Here is a 25,468-nt window from a genome sequence, read left to right as displayed (position 1 = left end):
TTTTGTTAATTTATTTGTTTAGAAACTTAGTATACCTAATACCTATTCAAAGAAAGAAAACTTTCAAATATGTTCAGATTAAATCCTTTTTCATTGAGTTATTTCAAATGAAATCACAACTTCTTCGAATATTTGACACGAATCCATCCCCAAAAATGCTTCATGTTCTCCGCGTTTGTATTTTTTTTTTGGACATCCAGTTTGTTACTTCTCTCCCACGTCTAACGTTCTACTTAAATGAGCATCAGATGCAAATTTCTTCTATTTAAAAACTAACCAAAACATGTGTCAAGTTGGTCTTTAAGACTGCAATTAAAGGTGGCTTATTTGGAGACGAATGATGCACCAGTTCAAAACGGGTATTCCTCCATCTTTCTATGTTCCATTCACTCAAAATTCGGCTCAGTCACAGGTCACCCAACTGAAGTTCCTTCCATGATAACATTTTTATTTATAGTTTGAATATATCCGAAATATTATAAAAAAATACCAATCTAAAGGTGAGCTTAAGTCCGCCCTGACTCGGTTTAAATAAACATACTAAGGCTGCTTTTACGTACTAATCGAATGGCAATAAAAAAAAATAACCTCAAATCGCTGGCTAAATTTTAGTAACATAAAAAATTAGAAAATTGAAAAAAAAAGGTTACGTATACGTCACAGTGTACCTACATAGTTAATAAATTTATTTAACAATAACATCCTTCCTTTTGTCCTAATTCTTTTTCTGTATTCAAGATTAAGATATAAAACAAAAGATAATACATGTATTGTATATTAGGGTGGGTCAAAAAATAAAATCGAAATTCGTTTTTTCGATTTTGTACTCAAAAAAACCGATTGCTAGACACCTCTAGAATATACCCACCAAATATGAGATTTTTATATTAATGGGAAGGTCCTCCGCTTCGCAATTTTCCATTTTTACATATTTTTACATCAAGCTTCTACGAAAAAAAAATCATTTTTTTATCAATTGACTTTTTAGCAATTTTTTTTACATATTCTTGTAGAAAATTGAACGCTCTACAAAAAAGGCCTTATACACTTTTCCCAATTATCTAACCGTTTAGTAGATATTTGAGATCCAAAAATAGAGAAAATCTTTAAAAATTCGTTTTTTGTTCTTAATTTTGTATAACAAATTGAAAAATTATAATAATCAAATGCACATGACATATTCTTGTAGGAAACAGATTGCTCCACAAAGAAGAGTTTATTAATTTTTTTCATTAATCTAACCATTCTAAAGATATTCGAGGTCAAAGTTAAAAAAAAAATTATAAAAACAATTTTTACTTTAAAAATTTTCCAATTTACTGAAACTTCATTATTTTCAAATTAACAAGATGTATTCTTGTAGGGGCTTAAATGTTCTACAAAAAATTCCTTGACATCAAATTGATTGCTTTAACCGTTTAGAAGATATTCCGCCTCTATAAAAATTAAAAAAAAAAAAAAAAAAAATAAGTCAAAGATTTCTGTAATCTAGAATTTCTAAACTTTTTAGAAAAAAAAAGGTTTGTTTTTCAACAAACGGACCTTATTTGGTTTTCGACTTTTTTTTACTTACTCAATTTTCCTGGATGAAACATTCTTTTACGGAACCTTTTAGAGTTCTGAAAGAGGGTGGAGAATTTTAAGAAACACGAGTGCCAAGTTTCACCGACCGACTAGACAAACTAATCGATTTTTAATTTATCATTTTGTAAACTCTATCTTTCAAACTATAAATTAAATCTTTTTATGGAGCGAACAATGTTGATAGGCAGTATATTCAGGTGTCTTAAAAACTAGATGTATGCATGTTATGTTTGCTTTACGTACATGACATAGTGCCTGGTATCAACCATCAACGTTGTATTGTGGTATTGTGAAGTGCTTTTGTAGATGTATAAAGGGCATTATTTCAGTAGTTTAAGTTTACCATTTATGTGTATATAGCAATAGGTGTACGTGCATCTAATGTATGCATTTAAGTCTATAAAAGCAAATCATTTGCTCTTTAAGCTAAATTGTTAAATTTCTAATTTTTAATTATGTGTTCTCATATGTTATTAATTTCTTGAAAAATTAATATGAAGGAGTTATTTTCAAATCGTTTTAAGGAGTTTGTAGGTTACATGCACGACAACCTTCCCAAAGAATGTCATAACTTTCTTTGCTAAATTAATAACGAATAGAATAATATTTAAATCGTTTTGAGAAATTTTGTATAAAGCAAAAACATATATAACATCTCAGATTGAAACAGAAATCGCACTCAACAATAATATACACTTTCGAGTATAAGAGTGCCATCTACTTTCCGATGTACATTTAGGGCATTCCATTGACACGGGTGGGACACTTCTTCAATGATTTTATTGTCTCCCTTTTAAATTATAAACATAATTGTACAATGAACATTCTATTAATTTTAAAATGTTATAACATTTTTTAAAACTTTGATAAATACAACACATCAAAACTGAAACTTAGTTCAGACATACATAGGTCCAGTGTCAGCTTCCAACTCGAAAGCTTAAAAGTCTCAATTTAGGAATCCCGTTTAAAATGTTGTTCTTTGTTTTGGTGTTTTTAATTTCAGTTAATGTTTTTTTTTTTTTTCTTGAAAGGTGTTAGTATTCTAAAATATTATTAATTAATGCAACAATTATTGCGTGCATGTTTTTTAAGTAAGTGTCATTAATGTTATAAAATAATGAACAGTTTCGTTTTTTTTTCGGATTTTGAAGTTTACCATGTTTCCTTGGAACCTTAGCATGCTTTTAGTACAAAATTTACAAAGAAGAGAATCTGCTCTCTTATTAATAAATTGGTAAAAAATATTTGAATGAAATATTTGCAGTAGGTAATTTTTTTTTTTTTTTTTCAAATATAAAAGTCCGAAAAATGTTTTTGGAATTTTTTAGAATATGTACTGTAAACCCTATTTTGATTATATTTGAAAAAAAAAAACACGATTAATCAATTTTGTATCCTCCCAAAATTTACCCGAAGAAGCCTATAAGGTTCTGAGGATTTATATATTTATATTCTTCCCTTTATTACAAGTTTTAATTACAAGCCCTTTTAGTTAGTTTAGGCCACTTAAATTAGATTCAATACAAATATAATTCCAAATTTAAAATGTTTTTTTTTGTATCGATGTCTTTTGTGCTGATAAAACAGAATTAACTAAGTTTGTTCAAAAGTTTCTACAAATTGACTTAATGTTGAAAAAGGTTTAGCAAAGAAGGAAAGTATTAAAAAATACTTGTTTTCTTTCGTCTTTTATTTTAAATTTCTATACTCTATGTGTATATATTAATCAAAATCAAATGTTTATAATTTTTAATTATGTGTCCTTTTATCTCGAAATGTAATCTAATCAAATCAACGAGAAAAAAATATAAAAAATAAATAATTTAATAAAAAATAAAAACAAAAAAAAAATGATAAGTAACTATCAATAAAACGACAAAACGTTTGTATTGATGTATATTTTTCTTTAATTTAATTTTTATATTTATTCATAATTTAACCGTATTTCTTTGTGGTGCTACAAACAAAACACTGATCCACTGCATTTTTGTATTTTCTTTTTTTTTTTTTTTTTGTTATTTTATTGTTGGTTTGTTATTTTGTTTTGTTTGATGTTTGTTTGTATATTAATTTTTGTAAATTTAGTTGTTATTATACCTATATGAAAAAAAAAATAAAGTTCTAACAATATCTTCCAACAATATCTGACAACAAAACAAATTTGTCAACAAAAAACCCTACAAAAAACGTGCAGCAAAAATTGAAAGAAAAAGTTAAAAATATTTTATAAAATCGCAATTTATATACCCAACAAACCAACATCAAATCAAAATAAAATAATATAATTATAAATTTTTTATTTAGTTCTTATTTTTCTTAATTTTGGTATTTTATTTTTATTTATTGCCAAGCAGAATACAAAAACAATAAAAATCGCCTTCTAACAGTTGCAGCAGTTATAACTTGATAAAATAGAAAAAAAAATATACAAAAACAACATTAAATATGTGATATATCTCTATATATATTTTATCCATTCATATACTTTTAGGTGAAAATTAAAAAATTCCTAACGAAACGACAATATATAAAACAGAAAATTAAAATTTTACAATTTAAATATATATATACTTAAAAAAAAAATTATACAAATTAAAATATAAAACATTTAAACATTTTTTTACAAAATTTTATATAATACATTTATATTTCACGTTATCAATGCCCCATTACTAATAAAAAAAAATTAATAAAATATCCTTTGAAAAATACAAAATACAAAAAAATATGTAAAAAAGTTAATTGATTGCATATAACACTTTTTTAAAAATTAAAAAAAAAAAAAAATATACTATACATTTGAATTTTTTTAATTTTTTATTTGTAAAACTTTTAAATATACACAAAATGACACACTTTTACTAATTATTCGTTGTGCCGCATCACAGAGCAAGGAAGCCGGGATTCGCACCCTGGTAGCCCTTGATGATCAGGGAGGTGAGTCACTCTGGACACATTAAAAAAAAAAAAAAAATTACAAAACTTAAACTCATAGTTATTTTTAGTTTGTTTCATTATTTAAAAATTCATTTTATGTGTTTGGTTTATTCTTTATTTAGTTTTGTATTTGTGGTGTTTTCATTTTGTATACCTACCCTTTTGTACTCCCATAAGGCTCCATCCGACTTTATTGTGTTGTCTTTCTCTAAGAAAAAAGAAACTATTTATTTAAAAATTATATATGTATGTATAGTATATCAAACTTTTAAGTATGTACTATACTTTTGTTTGTGGTTTTTGGTAATAGTATGAGAAATATTTTTAAATACTTATAGAAAATGTTTGAATCAAATATTCATCATAACTTATTGAAACACATTATTATTGTGTTTGCAAATCTGTTTAACTTAACAAGGTATACCTACTTGAAGTAAAGTCTTTTTATAATTTTTTAACGACTCACGTAGTAAATGGTTAAACTAATGTTTTAGTCGAAAATTTAAAATAAAATTTCTCATTTTTTAACCTATTAATAAAAAATTGTTGACATTCAATCTACTAGTTTTCCTTAAAAAGAAAAACTTTATTTTTATCGTATTGATCCTTTCAGCCTTATATCCACCCGACAATTGTGTCATGTTTATGATTTTTCATAATTGTACGACTATGACGGAACTTCTTAAACCTCATGTTAACCATTGAAACTGATAGCAAAGAGTTCCCGCAGTATTTATCAAGCTCATCTTCTTTAAACATAACAGTACCAGCTCATTATTCGATGAATTAATTGTAACAACTGGTCGATGTATAAACCCTTTTTTATCAGAAGGTACTTTTCGAATATCACTCAATCAAATTTCCTAATAAATTTATCCAGAAAATGTGGTTTTTAGAATCCTACCAGGCGTATTGGTAAAAGTTTTCAGAAAATCCTGGTAAATTTTGCCAGGAAATTTTTCGAAAAATTCCTGGTAAAAAATACCAGAATTCTGGTAGAATATACCAGGAGAATTTTTTTCCCCGATAAAAATTTCTGGTGAAATGTTTCAGAAGACTGGTTTTATCTACCAGGAAAAAATATACCAGAAAATAAATTTCTTGGTTCTATTTACCAGATTCCAGATAATATTCATTTTACCAGGAAAAAAAAAAATACTTTCTACCAGGACGTTGGTAATATTTACCAGAAATTTGTCTGTCAAAAAATTTACCAGGTAACCAGATATCTGGTAAAAAGTACCAGTTATCTTTTTACCAGCAAATCTGGATTTATTTACCACGAAATGTGCTGTATTTTACCACATTTTTTCCTGTTTTTTTTCTACCAGGAAATCTGGATAAAAAAATGTTCTCCTGGTTCTTGGTAGATTGTACCAGATTTCTGGTATTTTAATTTTTACCACGAAATCTGGACTAGTTTCCTTGCATGGTATAAACCCTTTTTTATCAGAAGGTACTTTTCGAATATCACTCAATCAAATTTCCCAATAAATTGATCCAGAAAATGTGGTTTTTAGAATCCTACCAGGCGTATTGGTAAAAGTTTTCAGAAAATCCTGGTAAATTTTGCCAGGAAATTTTTCGAAAAATTCCTGGTAAAATATACCAGAATTCTGGTAGAATATACCAGGAGAATTTTTTTCCCCGATAAAAATTTCTGGTGAAATGTTTCAGAAGACTGGTTTTATCTACCAGGAAAAAATATACCAGAAAATAAATTTCTTGGTTCTATTTACCAGATTCCAGATAATCTTCATTTTACCAGGAAAAAAAAATACTTTCTACCAGGACGTTGGTAATATTTACCAGATATTTGTCTGTCAAAAAATTTACCTGGTAAAAAGTACCAGATATCTTTTTACCAGCAAATCTGGATTTATTTACCACGAAATGTGCAGTATTTTACCACATTTTTTTCTGTTTTTTTTTTCTACCAGGAAATCTGGATAAAAAAATGTTCCCCTGGTTCTTGCTAGATTGTACGAGATTTCTGGTACTTTAATTTTTAACACGAAATCTGGACTAGTATTTTCTGCCAGATTTTACCTACTAGAAAATTTTTTGCACGAACAGATGACGTATTTTAACCAACCAACGCTTAAAGATGTTGGGAAGCAGAATATGCCTTGGTGAATCAGAAAATAGAGAGGCTTTAACTTTCAATGTAACTGTTCATGCTCAGTATGCTTCCCGGGTCACACCAACTTTGATTGGGTGATTTCTGCGGGGCATGATCAAACGCACTTGTGTAGGTTTCACATATTGTTGTTGTTTGCAAACCCCTTTAGGAATCACGATCTTGTGATTCCATTTAGATCCGATGTCTCCAGGATATGGTAGCTTGATAAAAATAAAGGTAATAAACTTTGAGCCGTACACACTCTATGGATTATTTAAATAGTTTCGGGTGTTTTTCAAGGTCACACTTAACAGTGGAAACAGTTTTTCCCAAACCACAAATTTAATCATCGCAATGAAATTCATGCGTTTTGTCGAACTTATCGTTAAGATGTTAAGTCTCGACTTCAAGTTCGATGATCCTTTCAAGAGTTTGCTGGAATAAAAATATTGATCTTCCGGACTGGAAGTAACACAAATTTTAGACAGTTGGTCAAAACTTAAAATATGATATTATTTGTATCATACAGTATTTGTATCATCATTGATATGATATGATAAACAGTCACAAAAAAAAAAGAGTTCTGACCTGGGGTTGCGACTATGTTTTTTTATATAGATTTTGGATCGCTGAAATCGAATCCGAAGTCCGTTTTGCCCTATCACGCCAGGGTTTCGAGATAACCTCAAAAAATGTCACTGTTCTGGATGTGCGAAGTTTTTTTTTTTTTTTGGTTTTGACATATTTTGAGGATATTTCAAAAACCTAACGTGATACGGCAAAATAGACTTCGGATTCGGTTTAAGTGACCCAAAAAAACATACGACCAACATATTCGCACCCCCAGATAAGGACTATTGTTTTTTTGGTTTTGACATTTTTTGAGAATATTTCGGAAACCTGACGTGATAGGGCAAAATTGACTTCTAATCTGGAATCAGCGACCTAAAAACTATATGATTAACATATTCGCACATCCAGATCAGAGACCCGATTCGTGACATTTTTTGAGATTATCTCGAAAACCTGACGTGATGGGTCAAAACGGACTTCGAATTCGATTTCAGTGACCCAAAATCTCTATGAAAAACGAAGTCGCAACCCAAAGTCAGAACTTTTTTTTTTTTTGTGGCTGTGTAATGAGAAAAATTCTTTGCTATCTATGAAGCATTCCAGTTTTTCGCTTAATTTTTTGTTCAACTCCAAAATTCCTGAAATTTTTATTTATTTTCTTTTTATTTTATTTCATTTTAAATTTTTTTCTTTTACATTTGCAGCAAAAACAGTACTGCCATTGAAAATTTTTTGAAATTCCCCCTCATTACCACATCCTGCCACATATAACATTTTAATAGCAAAACGTTTTATAATTCCACTCTTATATTCACTTCTATTGAAAATATAAAAATTAAAAAAAATTACTCGTTCCACTAGACCACTTATTATTCTCAAATTTTTTTCTATGCATATACTTTTAACTCAAAAATTATTTTTATATATATTTTTTTTAATTTTAATTTATTTTTAATTTAATTTTGAGTATATGAATCTATTTATTTATTTATATAATTTATTTTTTTTTTTTAATATAAGAGCTTCTGCTTGAGGCAATAGTTTTTTCAGTGCACCTTTTGATAATTTTTAGTAGTTTCAAATAAATAATATAAAAAAAAATATATATATATTATTTATAAAATTTTGTTTGTTTTGTTATATTTATACCTATAAGCTACACGTATTTTGTTCAAAATTTCAGCCTGTTTATGCACGCTTTGTTTCGTTAAATTTAAAAATGAAAAGAAAAAAAAAATTATACAGACTAAGAATTTAAATTAAATTATAATTATCGTTTATTTTTGTATCTTCGAATTAAAAAAAAAAAGAGAAAAATCTTTGTCTTTCTTATAATATTTTTTTTTTAATTAATTTTCTTAATTTATATTTACTTTGTTTTATAATTTTTATTAAAAATACGAAAATTCCCGAATATCTTTTAGAGCGAGGAAGCAGGTGCCAAGACTTTGAATCAAATTAATGTTCAAGGCGGTAAGAAATCTGCGTTTTTTTAAAAGAGTTTTACGCTTTATTTTTTTTGTATCATTAATAAATCGAAAGAGAACAACTGCGTTTATAAAAATATAACAAATAGAAAGTTTTTTAAATAACAACAAAACAACTAATAACGTTTTTTTTTTGTTTTAATAATAAGACACAACGAATCTTCTTAGGGCTCTTTACTACACGGTTTTTGCTTCTTCTTATTAATAAAAAAAAAAAAAACATTTTAACTCGCATCTTTTTTTGGAGTAAAATGTGTTGGCGAAAGTTTCTTTTTTGTTGTTTTCAATTTAATAAAAAAACTAACCGATAACTTTTTTGTTTTGATTTTATAATTTAATAAAAAAAAACTAAATGTTTTTTTTTTCGCAAAATCTAATCAAAACTAAAATATAAAAAAATGCTACAGCTGCAAATAGGCTTATAATATTAATAAATTGTGTATGAGTGTGTAAGGATAATTAAAATAATAACAATCAATCAAAGATATAGGAAAATGATTATAAATCTAATCAAAAGAATAAAAACAAAATAAAAAAAAAAAAAACAGCAACATGTATTTCTAAAAAAAATCCACAAAAACAAAACAAAACAAACAAAAAAAAAAATTATAAAAAATAACAAACAAAATGCTAAGAAATTTGTGATGTTTTTGTTTAGAGTACGGAAGTTGGAATGAGAAGCATCGTTATGCTGGATGAACAAGGAGGTAAGATTGTAAAGAAAAGAATTTAAACCCAAATTAAAAAAAAAAACAAGAGTTTTTAAATATAAATATGAATATAGAAACAATTCTTATACATTTATAATATAAATACAAATTTTATTTCTTTATTAAAAAATAATAATACAATAATCAATACAACAAAAAATATTTGAATTTTAATTGCACAAAAAATGTAAATTTTGTTTATTTGTTTATAAAATTAATTAAAAAAAATATGTGATGGTATTTAAATGTCATGTGTGAGCAAAAATTGCCTGCAGATATTTTTCAAAAATAAATGAAATGCATATTTTTCTGATAAAAAAAGCTGCAAACTGTCATGAGCATACTAAAATTCCGAATGTGAAAAGTTAATCCGCAAACACGGTTGACTTATTTTCGATCTAGTTACCTGAAAAATATGTGATAACTGATAAATATCAATACCCCTTGGGAAATCAGATAACTGCATTATTATTGGAACGACATCACTGATATTTTTATAAATGTATACTCCTGGTTTTACGTCATATTTGGATAAATACACAAATACATCTGATGCTGACTTCGTTGGTTAGTTAGTTAATTTTGCAATATAAATGTATAAATGTTCTTAGTGAAATCTATAATTCCGACTAGTCTTATTGTCTGTCAATTAGTCAGAAAGATAAATAGTATCTGTATTCCCAATTGTGGTGAAATGATTAATGTCCTGTTATAAAAAATAAATAAAGCCTAATCGAACTTAACCCTTTATATGTCAATAACGTGTATTTTAAAAGCACTTGCCTTGAATTATAAAACACTAGATATTGTTTAAAAAATCGATATTTTTATTTTTTAGTAATTTATTTCGACATTTAAATCTCAAAATAAAAAGTGTAAAATGCTGTTTTCAAGTACGAAAATGCGAAAATTCAAACAACAAACAATTGAATATTTACTTATACACAGTTTCCGTCAATTAAAAAAAAACCTTGTTAGGTAAAAGAGTGAATTTCTTATTTTTATAGGCATAGGAACATTTTCAAGAAACCAAACTTTCTTAAAAAACTGTCAATAAAATATTTGATATATTTTGTAGTATTTCGATAAAGTAGTATTTAAAAATTAAGTTCTTAAAGAAAAAAGAAATTTACAAGTTTCGTCTATTTTTTTGTTGGATCTTTTTTGGTTTGTTACAGAAATGTCACATGGTAATATAAAGTGTTAATTTGTTTTACTGGACTTTAATAATTGCATTCCACATTGTTATTTCCAATTTGTTGCGGTTCCATGCAAACATTACTTTCAAGCAAGTGAAACCTAAACACGGAATGTTAACTCTCTGTTAACTCTCTGTTTACTCTCTATGTATTTTAAATCTAAGAAGAATTACCTATATAGTACATGTTTCAATGCCATGCGTGTTTCGAATATGAAATATTATTGCATGACGATTCTGTCACTTTTGAAGATTTCACTAAAGTAGTTTCCCGTCGATCCTTTATTATTTTTAACATGTGGTACATTTAACACATTTTGTTCAACTAGGTATACGTGTCACATCCCCCAAGTTATATGTATGGAGTTTATTGTTGCAAACACATATTCCCAGAACTCAAAAAGTGATACTTCCTTTAAGAACATGACACTTAGGTACTCTACGAGTATTAGAAAAGTATTGGTATCGTATCAGAAAAAAAAATACATGCAAATTATATTATGATAATTTATTGACAAAAATTAATGTGTACCTACTTATGTTACAAATAAGACCCAATTTTGGAAATAAAAAATAATATTTTTTTGAAACGTTATTAACGGTACCATGCCATTGAACCATTTTATTTCCGAATTTCTCGTAAATGACTCAGCCGATTTCAACAAAAAAAATTTAAACAGAAGCGTTGAAATAAAGTATCCGAAATAATTTTCAAAAAACACAGTTTTGGATAAAAAAAAATATGTATGCAAAAGCATGCAGTTTTAATTTATTCAATATGCCCTACAAAACGTATTAGGTCACTACAAAAAGATTTCTAAATTTTTTGTTTGTTTTTCTGTTAAAAAGTGTTTTGAAATGTAAAATCTGCAGTTTTTCAGAAAAACACAGAAGCCAAAGAAACTAAGTTAAATCAAAAATATGGAATATACGTGTTAAGTGATTTTATTTTTGCTCTCTTATAACATAAACATTATTTCAAATACCTTTCGTGCTGATTTTTGGTGAATTATTTCTTAAACATCGAATTTCACGGTTTTGACGTTTAAACGTCCATATCTGGAGTTGCAGTTTTTTTTACATTTTTTGTTTGTATGTGTGACTTTTATATATTAACAATATCTATCGATTCCAGTATCAATTTTTTTTCTATTACTTTTTGTTAGGAAATAGCTTTTTGGCCTTTTTCTAAATTCATCTTAGTAATTCATTTACTAAAATTTCAAATTTCTAAAAATCTTGAATGCACAAATTTTTAAATTGAATTTTCTCTGAAATAATATTTTGTTTACACCTCTAAGACCTACCATATAAACAGGGTGGCGTTGTCGAAAAATCTCGAAAATTGAACTTTAAAGCGTGGCAAACCTATGTTCTGAAATATTTTTTTTTTAATTTTATCTTAACGACTCCTTCTTTCACAAAAAAAATACTTTTGAGTATTCACTTTCTTTTATAGAAAAATGAAAAGTTAAAAATTTGAATTTTTTTCAGTGTTAAAAATACCTACTACTGACTTTTCACATGAACGATAACAATTTGATGAACAATCACAAAATGTATCGTATCTTTTCGGCGTCTCAACCAAACTTGCTCAAACTTACAAACGTGATCAATCATACCAAAAGGCAATTATTTTATAATGCAAGTGTTGCCAATTATACTTTTTTTTTCATACAACATAGTATAAAAACGGTCCTGCCCCCATAGGTGGTCTTGCCCCCACTTCCCCTACTTCAAAATATATACTCATATTTATTTAAATATTTTAACATAATTCTGTTAAAAAATGTGTTTTGAAAAGAATTGCATTTCACATTATAATTTGGTTTTTTGCATTCAGTTTTCACTTTAAAGAAATCATATGCGTGACCACAAGATGAAACATGTTAGTAGAATAAAGAGGTAATTTAAGGGATGAAATGATAGAGCAATTTTAATAAACGATTCAACGTCATGCCATTTTCTAGTTTGAAATACCCTTGCATGATTCTTCCGACACTTGAAAAGAATTCTTTAAATTAGTTGCTAACTACCTAAGGAATAAAGTCCTTTTTTTTTGTATCATGTGCTATAAATGGACACTAAATTTATGTTCATCAGCTAAGAGTACATGCAACAAATGAATAGCATGTTCATAAAAGGAAGACATTGGTATGTAGCTACAAGGTATTTATACCATCTTCTCAACCCCATACGAAAAAAGGTTGTTGCTAATTCTTTATTTATTTAGCTTGTTGAAAATTGGAGTAAAATGTTTTAAAATAAAAAATAAAATGTTTCCTTTATCGAAGTACGACTTTGGTATAAATTCTCAAAACATTATTTTTTTTTTCTCATTACTTCCACTTATTTTAAACAAAAACTAATACCGAATTTAAAACCGTTTCGAAATTAAAATTGTGGAGTCTCATCTTGCTCAACATTACATACTTAAAATAAAAAAAATAAGTACCATGCGAAATAAAATGATGTCTTAATTTTAAATTAGCTTCATTTCAAATACCATCACATTTATTAAAAGATATTTTAAATTCAATATCTAATATTAAATATATATTTAAAAACTTGAAATTAAAATTATTTATAACTTTTTTCAATTTAATAAAATTAAATTAATGTAAATAAAATTTTAAAACTATTTTACAAAACAAAAGTTAAATTTTTCTTAAAATAAACAAATATACTTATATACCTATTTTTAAACACATTTTTTTAAATTAATACAAAAAAAAATTATATATATTTATGTATAATAAACTCTTTTCACTCCAACAAAAATCAACCAAATGAAAATATCCATATACAAGAACAACAACATCAACAGCAATATAAATATAAAATAATATATACCCAAAAAAAAAACCACCGTCCAATCAGATTTAAATAAAAATGCCAACAAAAAAAAAAAATATTACATATATAAAATAAATCAAAATCCAATCGCAAGAATAAATAAAAAAAAATATGATATATATATATATATATAAATATTCTAATACCCAACTCAACATTTCAAATCGCCCAACAAAATCGACAATAAAACGCCCTATAAACAAAAAAACTTTTCCCTTAAAAATATATATATTTTTAATTAAATATATATGTAAAAAAAAAAAATATATAAAAATACAAAATCATGCTCGTCTCTCAACCACACTCAGTCCGACATGTGAGTACAAGGAAGACAAGAAATGTTTTATAATTTTATGTTTTTTAAATTTTGTTTTTGTTTATTTTTTGTTGTTGGTTTTTTGTTACGTTGTTTCTGAATATTCCTTACATAATATATACGAAAACTTGTATACTCTTAATAAATATTTACATTGATTAGGATTTGAACAGTACTTTTTTGTGTTTTATTTATTTTTTTTTGTCTCGTAAAATTAATTTTAAAAATATATAAACAAATTTATTCGTTACATACTTTAAATTTAATTTTTTAAGTGATAATGTTGGTTACATTAAAACATTTACAAAATATTAATACTAGAAATATTAGCAGAGTTTTATATAGAACATTTATATACAAAAAAAGTAAATTTTTAAAATTAGCTAATTATTTTTTTTTTTTAAATTTAGTTGAAGAAGTACACAATTCAATCAATAAAGTAGATATTCATTAAAAAATAATGCAGTCACAAACGTATACATAATTTACATCATTTTTATTTTCTAAAAAAAAATACAAATTTACAAATATTGTTATGAAAGAAAAAAAAAAAACTGCTTATAAGAGGTACTTTTTAGAATATTCTTTAATTTTCATCATGGTACAAATTTATTTGCCTTAAAAGCACCACTCTGCGAGGCGGCTTGGACTTTTAGTATTTAAAAGTATTTGCCTGCATCAAAGGCACATGCAGTCCATATCTTAAGTTCCTTGAAAGCGTGGTAAACGTAAAATTATTTTTAATATAAAATTGGTCATTTAACACTTTATGCTTGCTAAGTATATACTTCGAGGCTATAGTGTTATTCCACTGAATCCTCACAACCAAACAAGAATAAAACCCATTGTTAAAAAATTTGTGAAAAAAGTGCTTCAAGGTCAAGTAGTCCTTTTGTTTTAAAATTTAATTTTAAACTTTTTTTTTGTTTTAATAAGTCACTCTACGAAAAACTCACTTTATGTACTAAAGTACCTTCAACAATTAGAAACAGAAAATAATAAAAAAACAAGTCGACAATTTACATCACTTTTATGTACAATGGGATACTAGGAAAAAATGTCCCTTTGCATAAAAACACCCTTTATTATTAAGATATACTTTTCGTTGTTTTTTGTTTTAATGCCAATTTAGACATTTTCTCGGAATTTCAAAATTATTGCATTTTTTTCAAATGCTTATGTTCTTGATAACTACCCCTATGAAACGTTCTAGTTTTTATTCCTTAAAACAACGAAAAATTTATTTCGATATTCTAAAAAGGGCGTTATGGCTTGGTCGGATGGTCTTGATTTTGGTTTTTCAACAGCACTTAAACCGTCCCAGATTTCAGAAAAAAATGTGCTGAGTTGCGAAAGTATCTTTAGATTCGAATAGGTGGAAAATGTTCATAAACATGTTCAATCTTTGAAAAGGGGTTTTTAAAATATACAGGAGCTTAAGACGGGCCTTCAAAAAGAGTGGCAAAAAAATGCGTGAAATATGAGGGTATGAGAAAAATAGTGGCGTAAGAAATAAAATTCAGTTTTGAGCTACGAGAGATTTAAGAAACAGGGTTTTTTAAAACAACACTTTATTGAGTGCCATCTAGTTTTGAGTGTAGCTAGCTGCATAAATCTATTTTTTTTGTATTAAAATAGATAATATTAAGAGACAAATTTTTATGAAAAACTCTTTTTTGAAAAAGTGAGTTACGCCAGTATTATTCTCATAGCCTCATATGTTCTTCAATGTCTCGACATTTTGAGAAAGTATTGAAATCGAAAAATAACCCAACATTTTAAATTTATATATTTGAGAGAATAAATATGTAAATAAATAAATACTGTCTCCATTGGTAATTTTTGTGAAGAAAAATCAAGTAAACTCTAGAACTGGGACTTGTTTCCCGTCGAGAACTTCAAATGCGTGCCAAAAAACAAATTTAAATATTTTCAAAATTTCTACCCGGAATAATGTTTTAAAGATTTGAACTAAATTTCAAATGAAAATATTCAAAACTGCTTTTGTTAAACTCCGTGCCGTTTTTACACAGCGCTTACACACGTACAGATTTAGGTACTGATAACACGCCATTTTGTGATAATTTTTAAGGAAATTCTTAGTTACACTACTTGCATTATAATAAATCCTTGAGAAGTTTATGCTACCACTACCACCTTTCTTTCAATAAAAAAAAAAAAAACAAAAAAAAAATAATTCAAAGAAAAAAATCGAATTTTTCGCGATCTTGAGGTGACTCCTTTCTGGAAGCCCAAAAAGAATCGAGTCAAATGGTCACGAAATCGCTTTTTTAATATCTCTTTTTAAACGGATTTGCACACTTGAATTTCATTATATTTATTGTTGAAAAATATAACACAATTTAAAAAAAAAAAACAAGGTTTGATCGAAATTTAATTTTTTCCTGGTCCAGTTCTCGTGTTATGTCGAAAATATTTAAACTTCAACTTCACATTCACTCCTTTAATAAAAATCCCCCAATTTTCCTATTGATTTCGATTAATTTAAATTTATATTACCGACAAAATAAATGAATATTTGTGTTTTTTTTTGCTGAAATTGTTTTGATTTCTGCTTGACGTTCGTGTAAAAATTGCTGTCAAACGACACATATATGTACATAATCGCAAAAACAAATCAATCAGTTTTCAAATTCGTTTTTATAAAAACAAAAAAAAAGGGTTTTTTTTCCGGCGATTAAACAAATTGAAAAGAAACCAAAGTTAGTTCGCAATTCTCATTCTAATGCTCTTATTTAAAGTTGGATTGAAATATTTTTTTTTTTATAAAGTAGAATTTTATAAATTAATTATTCAGATTTTTTTAATGTGTTGAGGAAATGAAGACGGACGCATTTAGTAGCATTGTCAAAGTTTCAAGATCACCTTGTTAGTCCAGCCATTTTATACATTTGAAAATGTAAAATGACCGAGAAAGCTAATTTTTGGATATGTTGTAGGGGATGCTTAAAAAAAGCTTAACTTGAAGTTTTCGACCAAGATTTCTTATGAGCTTTTTCCGCTATTTTTTCTCATTATTTATTAAATTAATACATACATACATATGTGTTACTGATGTAATAATATAAACATTAAAAAAAACATGAATGATTGTTTTTTTCACAACCGAACGAGCGGCTTGCTTGGCGGTGGGCGCGGACTAAACGACTTTGCAGCCGGCTGGAGGTCGTAATTTTTGTCAAAAAAAATAAAAATAAGAAATTGTAGGTCAGAACAGGGTCTACAAATTTGATTTTAATATTTTTTTTTCATCACCAAAAAATAGATAATGTCCAAAAACAAATCGCATGTCCTAAATTTTTCACTTTTTTTTATCGATATCTCGAAAACGGTTCATGATACGCAAAAAATGTGTATGCAAAACATGGTAAAAGCTACAAAAAAGCTCCTTGCAAAATGTTCGTATCTCGAAGGATAGCCGAGTTATTGCCAAAAAAACAATTTTATCCTTTTTTTCAAAATGGCGGAAAAAGCTCATAGGAAATCTTAGTCGAAAACTTCAAGTTAAAAACATCCGATGTACCGAAATGTTGGTTTTCCAGTTATCATCACTAATGGAAAATTTAAAACTAGATAAAAAGTGATCTTAACTTAACTGCATTTCCATACTTCAACTTAATTCTTAAAAAAATAGCCAAAGAAAAATTCCAATTATATAAAAATGAGTAACATTAAATATGTTTTTCAATAATTTATTTTGTAAATTGTTTTGTTTTGATAAATAAAAAAAAAAAAAATATTTCAGGTTTCAAATCCTATTATTCCCTTAAAATCAACAGAAATCGTAATAATTGATACAATGGCCAGTAATTGGATTTTGTATTTACTCACCAATGTAAGTTAACTTCCAATAAAATAGTGAAAAACTACAATGTCGTTATGTAATTTGGTGTAAACTTCAGTCGTAATTATATGAGTGTAAACATTTTTAATGGTTAGTTGCGAGACTTCTTAACTGGAAACGTAATAAAAAATAAATCTTAACTCTTTGCATGTTAATTCTAAAAAGTATCCTCTTCAAGTGCAGTCTTTTGTTTGTATTATGATGTTATAATTTTAAAAAACACAAAAAACAATGCTAAGTATAATTTAATAAATTAAGTAAGCATTTCATTTTAACATTTTTAAACATTTCAACACTTCGTATAAACGCATATATTATATAAAAAAGAAAAAAATTCACAGTTTACCTAAATTGTGCAAAACAAACATTATGTTTGTTTTTTTTTTTGTTTTGTTTAATTGTTTTAATTTAAGGTTTTGTTTTCTATACTTATTTCGCTAACTGCTACCCAAAAACCATAACAATTTTTATTAAATATTTAAAAAAAAAAACTACATTTTTATTTTTTTTGTTTTTTTTTTTTAATTAAATGTTATTTTCTTTTCAAACAAAAATAATCTCAGCGCATGCATTGAATGCAATTTCACAGAATTTACAATTTTTTTAAGAAAGAGAAAAACTTATTATATGTTTCTTTTATCTAAAACACAATATTAAGTCCTGTAATTCATTACTAACTATATACCTACTTCAACCTGTACTAATTTTACCTACAAAAAAAACTGCTTATTATTGATCTTCCTTGCTAAAAAAATATTCAATCTTTTTTATTCTAAACAATTTTTCTGTAATACTCATTTTATTTATTTTTCGTTATTATTAATATTCTATAGTAGAATGACGTACAAAAAATGAAATTCATGAAAAAATTATTTTTGAGACACAACTTGGTACCCTTCAAACTTTATCCAGTACATCAACAACTTAAAAACAACAACTGCACTCCATTTAACCTTTATGATAGAAATAGTGCTTATATACAACGTGCAAACCATACAGTTTAGAACAAAAATAAATACCCTTTTTCGAAAAGTTTCCAGGTGTTCTGAATCTTTTCTTGGATCTTCCTAATTTTTTCGGGAGCCTTCACGAAGTGAGGCCGAAGTCTTTATACAGTGCTGGATTTTAGGCTAAATTGACAACACCGTACTCCGGGTTTTTCCGACTCCGACGACGAATTTAAATGCTCAGGCTCAGTCTACACAAGCGAGATCCATTATTTCACCCTTCCTTAAAGTAACCATTCTCATGGAATCTCCAAGTTGCCTGTCGTAAAGATTGTCAACATTCAAAGGGAGACTTTTTTTCGGTTGGCATTTTGTCGAACCCCCCCACAGACTAAGAAGAACCTAGATAATCGCCAATAACCCCTTTGGAGTATAGAGTAGTTTTATGGCTGTAGAGGCGTCTTTGACGTATTTTAGTGTTGTTTTAGGAAAAGTTGATCTTCACCTGTATCTAAGAATTGTTTGTTCTTTAGAAGAACCATTTGGCTAATCAAACTTCCCACCTTCAAGTTGTGCTTTTGATAATTTGAAGTATTTCGTTCAAGAGGATTCTTCTGAAATCTAAGCGTGAGCTCGTGGTCTGTTGGAGATATCTTTTTTCATTACTGCTTCGAAGTAAATGCTTTCATGATGTCTACCAACTTCCAACAATCTATAAAATCGTACCACCGAATCCCGCTATGCAATTGGTAGGGCGATGGATTATGACGTCAGAGGTCTGGGTTCGAATCCTAGCCTCCACCACTTAAAATAAAAAGTTTTTTTTCCACGGGCACTATCTTTTGTAAGAAATTGACAAAGTCTCCAAGACTCTCCAAGGATTTTTTTGTTTGTCTTATATGACCTTCTGTACCTGGATTTTCTACGAGTTTCATTACGGGGTCTGGCCACCTTGACATTTGAAAAATTCACTTTTTTTATGAGAAAATCAAGTTGGTCTCTTTTTGATATGAAATATTTAGAAAAGTTTGAAAAGTTTATCTTAGAAGAGCCACCTCTGAAAATTATTTTCCATATTCTTTTTACTGACAATGGCGCCTTACTTACCATCCGCGCTTCGACCTGCATAGCTTTTTTAGATATTTCCCAACCAGTCATAGCGCAATTTATAGCAGATATGTCTTTTGTTGCTGATGGCTTCTCCATAAAACAGGAAAACGCACGCTTTTCTTCTACAAAATTGACATTATACAAGTTTTTGAAACTGTGGAATGTAAAATTTGAAAAATCTTACACTAAAATAACGGCACTACAAAAATCATCAATTAAATCTAAATACTTTGAAAACTTTCAAAATTTTCGAGAATGAGAGTAGCTTGTCCTTTTTTCAGGATTATAAAACAAAGTTTTTTTTTTCAAACCCCAAACAACGAATAAGCTTCTGTAGAACTCTTTTTACAAACCGTATATATTTAATTTGAAAACATTTCAGCTCCTAGAATGCATGCTAACAAAATATACTGTAAAGTTATTTGGAAATACGGTGAAAGTTTCTATTCCATTTTGTAATTCTTTTTCGGTAATTTAATATATTTTGGTATCAGAAAAATTCTTAGTAAGTGTTTCAAGTTGTGTTTCGAAAATACTCTCAATTTTTATCAATTTTACAAAATCTATTACAATTCGTATCGTTTACTTTTTTAAATATAATTTTCTAATATTATTAAACTTAAATACTGTAGCAACTATTCTTAAAAATTAAATTTTTTCACTTTACCTTTTTCACTTTCTTAATTTATTCCCTTAATTTTTTAGTAAAAACTAGAGCATCACAATTATTCACAAAACCTCTTATACCCTAAATAACCCCCATTACTCTCTCTATCTCTCTCTCTCTCTGTTAATTCTCTCACCATATTTCAACATCACTCTATCTTTAGTCATACTCTTTAGTTGTATTAAATAAAAATTAACAATGAAAGTTTAAGGTTAATTGTAAAAAAATTGTGAATTTTTATAATTTTATATTTCAATAATTCTTACTAATTTTATGAATCTATATTTTCTTCGTTAATTATTTTGATTTTGTGATTAAAATCGAAATAAACAGAACAATTGGATCGTGTTGAGGAGGGTATGGATCAGATTAATGCCGACATGAGAGAAGCTGAAAAGAATTTAAGTGGCATGGAAAAATGTTGTGGCATTTGTGTGTTACCCTGCAATAAGTATGATTTGTTTTTTTTTTTCAAATTTAGTTTGAAATTATTTGATTAATGTTTTTGTTTGTTATTTTTTGTTAGGAGTCAATCGTTCAAAGAAGATGATGGTACCTGGAAAGGAAATGATGATGGTAAAGTTGTCAATAACCAACCACAACGTGTCATGGATGATCGTAATGGATTAATGGCTCAAGCTGGTTATATTGGACGGTAATTATGATTTAGCAGCTTAAAAAAAAAATACTTGATAGATACTAAGTTCATCAGAAACTTTTGAGGGATTCTTATTTTTTCGTTTTTTTTAAATATTAACAACTTATTGAAAATGCACCTCGAGAATAATAAGTTGTTTTCAGTTTTTCGGAAGTTAGTACACGGAGTAGAAAATTGGCTTTTTCTTCGCTAGGGTTCTGTTGATAATTTATTTAAACGTCAAAAATACTAAGTTTTCTTGAAAATTAATAATATATCGATTTCCATTTTAAAAATAAAATATTATTTTTAAATCCAAATATGCCCAAAAAATGTCAATTAAGTAAAATACGTAAAAGAAGAAATAAAAGTATAGTTTTTTACCAAAATTTGAATCTGTATCTGCAACTATAACAATATTATTATTTTCTATATTGCTTTTTTAATATGAAAACATACAGAAATAATCTTTTTAAGTGAAGAATAAGAAGATTTAAAACATCATTGGAAATAAAGTTCTCTGTTCAGCTCTTTTGTTTAAAAAAAGCCAGTATTTAATTTATATCTTTTATCATAGAAATTAACTTAACTTAAATTAACTCCCAAAGCTACTTTTCAGTGGAGCAATAGAACTGCCCACACTTACGTTCTAAACAACTTCAGATTAATCCGGAATTGCTAAGATTTCACCATACCCCAATTAGATTCGATAATAATTTCCTCTAGATCCATACACTTTTACTCTGATAGGCAAATTTGTATAGAACGTGCACGTTACGTGACCAGGAATGAATTTGTTTTTTTTTTATGTAATTTAGTCTTACATATTGTTCAGAAGTTATATCCCTGTGACGGACTTCATAAAAAGAACAAAATCTCAATTTTGTAACTTTGATGTGTATTTTAAGTGCAAAATATGATGGTTTGTCATTTTTCCTGAGTCTCAGTCTCGAATATTGAAGATTAATGTTTTCAGATTCAAGCACACATTAACAACAATAAAATTGCAATATCTTGCATCCTAAATGCAATAGAGTCAAACGGTCAAATTAAAAGTTTTTCCTAAGATACAGTTCTTTATTTGATACCAATTTCATCTATGGAACGTCCAAAATTCTCATTCTACTTTGTACAATAATGTGTAGAATTTGGAATGGAAGCAATAATTTAATTGCTCAATTGTCCCATCCGTGGCAATAGGAAAAAAAACCTTTTTTTAGGATTAAGAACAAGTTAAATTCAATAATTGTTTAAAGTTTGGTAATGCATTTTTCGGATAATAATTTCCGACTCACCTAAAAGTAAATATTAGTATCCAGAAATTATATTGTTTCTTATTTTGAATGTATGCACGAATAAAACCCGAATATTCACTTTGCTTATCTCAGTCCTTCGGGAAAAGTGGTCAAATTCTCTTCTTTAACAAAGAAACCAAAATAAAATGGATAGAATAACGTCTATCGAGTCAATTGGTATGCAATATATTTCTCTTTAAAATGCTAGAGATGGATGGCGATAGTTAACTAGTATCTCTCTGTTTATGAAGATTGCATTTTTTTTTTAAACAAATAACATTAAAAAAAATTAAATAAATTTTTTACTTAAAACTTATTTTAATAATTTACTGACAAAAAATTATTTTTTTTTTTACAGAATAACAAATGACGCGCGAGAAGATGAAATGGAGGAGAATATGGGACAAGTGAATACAATGATTGGCAATCTCCGAAATATGGCCCTTGATATGGGCTCAGAATTGGAGAACCAAAACAGACAGATCGACAGAATCAACCGCAAGGTAATATCAATTTATAATTTAAATAAATTAATATATAATCATTTAACTAACATTAACTATAACTTATTTATAATTTTATGTTTAAACTAACATAATCTAAATTTTTTACTAATATTCTACTTTGTCTCATGCTAACACAAACAAAATTAAAACAGGGTGAATCCAACGAAGCCAGAATAGCAGTGGCAAATCAAAGAGCTCATCAGCTCCTTAAATAAATACATACTAATAGTTATTTTGTTGTCCTAATGTTATTTAACAAAAACCAAAAATTAATTATAATTATTATAATAATATATAATATAATACCTATAATAGAAATTCCATTTATTTTTATGAATATATAATATATTTATATATAAATTATATTTAATGTATATTAATTTATTTTTTTTTGGTTTTTTGTTTTTAATTTTAACTTATATTAACGTTTAATATAAATTATAATACAAAATATTATATCAGTAGGGTTTTTGGCTCATATTGCTGTGATGAATACAAAAACAAAATTTAAAAAAAAAGAGGAATGAAAAAGATCTCATGAACAAAGTTGGCAAAAAAAAATAAATTAAAACAAGAATACAGCATTCATCACTCAATCAAATTTATTATTTATTATTTAAACCTACCTAAAAAAATGAAAAATTTTTTTTTTCTTAAGCAAATATTTTTGCTCATAATTTTTTAATTAAAAAAATAATAATTTTAACACAAGAATATATTTGTTTTAACAAGTTGTGTAGTTAATCATGGAATTACTGATAAATACACTTAAGCGTTGAGAAATGTGTGATAACGCTACTAATACATGCCTATCTTAAACAAGAGCAAAATAATTGATTATAATTTTAACTATTTGTCTGTAAGACTTTCAAGACTTTCAAACGCAACTTAAATAGTACTTACTGCTTTGAAAGAATAGAAACAAATTTTAATGACTCAGTCGCAGTGGATGAAAAACAGCATTTTTCAGATCAACTTCTGAGGAACTGTTAGGTATACAGAGATTTCTTCAAAAGCCGCACTACACGAATGTGGTTATATCTTGCTTATTAAAATTAATGAACTGTATCATGAACAAAAGAGACTCCTTAAAATCTTAAATATGTGGCCAACATTCTCAATGCTTAAGTTGTAAAAAGCTAGTCAAAATGATCTCATATTTAACAATTAATATTTATTTATTTTTTTAATTTGCAACTGGAAGTGAAAAAAATTTAAGAAACTAAAATACCTATAATAAATTCATATATAAAAAAAATAAAAATTAGAAACACAAAATTTTACAAAATTAAGAGCTTCCATTGCACTTACTATAATTTCTAGTCATTTATATTATGTACTTAAAATTAATTTTTCATGAATATTATAATTTTATAGCGTATAATCGATAGAAAAAAAAAAACTTTTTAAATAAAATTTCTCATAATACAAAAAACAAAAAAAAAAAAAAAAAAATTAAATTTTTATCATTAAAAAAATATAACAAAAAAATAAAACAAAACGAGTTGTCTGTTAGAAAAAATTTAAAAACCAACGTTTTTGTATAGAATTTAATTCATGTAGATGAGAAAATTTGAAAATAATAAAATAATGAACAAAAAAAAACACAACACTATTAATGCTATATGGATAAATAAAACAAGAACGTTAAAAAAACACATTTCAACTCGCTGAAAGTATTGAAAATAATAAAACAAAAAATATTAAATCGAAAAAAAAAATGGCGAATTATTTTCGGACCAAATAGCGTATGTGACGAAGTTTATATAATTTACTAATTTTTTTTTGTTTAATTTATTTTATGGTTTTTTATTTGTATTTTTATTTATTTAATTTTATTTTGTTAAAGCTATACAAAATCAATAAAAAACAGAAGTTTAAATTTAAAAAAAAATAATAATAAAAAATATATCATTAGTCGTATGTATCTGCATTCAATGTCGGCCTTTGTGTTAGTTAAATATTAAAATAAAAAAAAAAATTTGTTATTCCGTATACGATACGGATCAAACTCGCTGTTACGATTTTATTTGTGTTGCTAGAAAAAATATTAAAAAAAAAATAAAATAAAAATAAAAACAAAAAAAAATATTATTAAGTTAAATCTTTTAACTGAAAGAACAAGCAATAAATAACAATGCCTTAAATATTGTGAATAGATACGTAGCTGTATTCGTTTGCCTATTGAAATAAGAAACACACGTCAGATATTGTATAGCTTTTTTTATTTTTCCTATCATTTGAATTTCATTTTTATTTAATTTAATTTTATTTGTTATTTATTTTTTTTATTTTTAATTATTTGTTTTATTTTTTTATTTTTATTTCTTTAAAGGGTGACAAGAACACAATACGAATTGATGGCGCTAACAAACGGGCCAATGAGCTTTTGAAAAACTAAAATTTTGACTTTTAATTTATTCTTATATAAGTTTTCTATTGTGTATTTTTTTTTTTTAAATAAATTATTAAATGTTAACTAATTTTTGTTTTTGCAAATAAAAAAAAAATACTCTCTTTAAAAGAAAAAAAAAAAAATATTGTTTAATAAAAATACAAATTGTTAATTTTTCAATCGCACAAGTGAAGTTATATTTATTTATTTTTGGTCTAAAAATGTTTACTTTTGTTATTTAGTTTTTTGGAAATATTCAC

The 25,468-nt window shown here is 26.5% G+C and overlaps 1 protein-coding gene across 5 annotated transcripts in view; it reads left to right on the top strand.

Moving 5' to 3' along the window:
* The window catches only part of LOC129916977 (synaptosomal-associated protein 25), a 93,849-nt gene extending 68,581 nt beyond the window's left edge, over positions 1-25,268 (top strand). The window contains exons 4-8 of one of the 5 annotated variants that reach the window (XM_055997264.1): positions 9,365-9,413; positions 20,709-20,826; positions 20,902-21,030; positions 22,666-22,810; positions 25,149-25,268. In XM_055997264.1, the coding sequence (XP_055853239.1) occupies positions 9,365-9,413; positions 20,709-20,826; positions 20,902-21,030; positions 22,666-22,810; positions 25,149-25,214 (507 nt within the window). In that variant the 3' untranslated portion in view covers positions 25,215-25,268. Of the gene's footprint in view, positions 1-4,475; positions 4,525-8,643; positions 8,693-9,364; positions 9,414-20,708; positions 20,827-20,901; positions 21,031-22,665; positions 22,811-22,965; positions 23,083-25,148 lie in introns of those variants that run through there. The other 4 variants (XM_055997265.1, XM_055997263.1, XM_055997268.1 and 1 more) reach the window with 4 other exon arrangements.
* Positions 25,269-25,468: the final 200 nt, after the last annotated feature.

This window comes from Episyrphus balteatus, chromosome 3 (genome assembly GCF_945859705.1).
Source record: "Episyrphus balteatus chromosome 3, idEpiBalt1.1, whole genome shotgun sequence".
Classification (NCBI taxonomy): domain Eukaryota; kingdom Metazoa; phylum Arthropoda; class Insecta; order Diptera; family Syrphidae; genus Episyrphus; species Episyrphus balteatus.
This window is presented reverse-complemented; position numbering and strand designations above follow the sequence as displayed.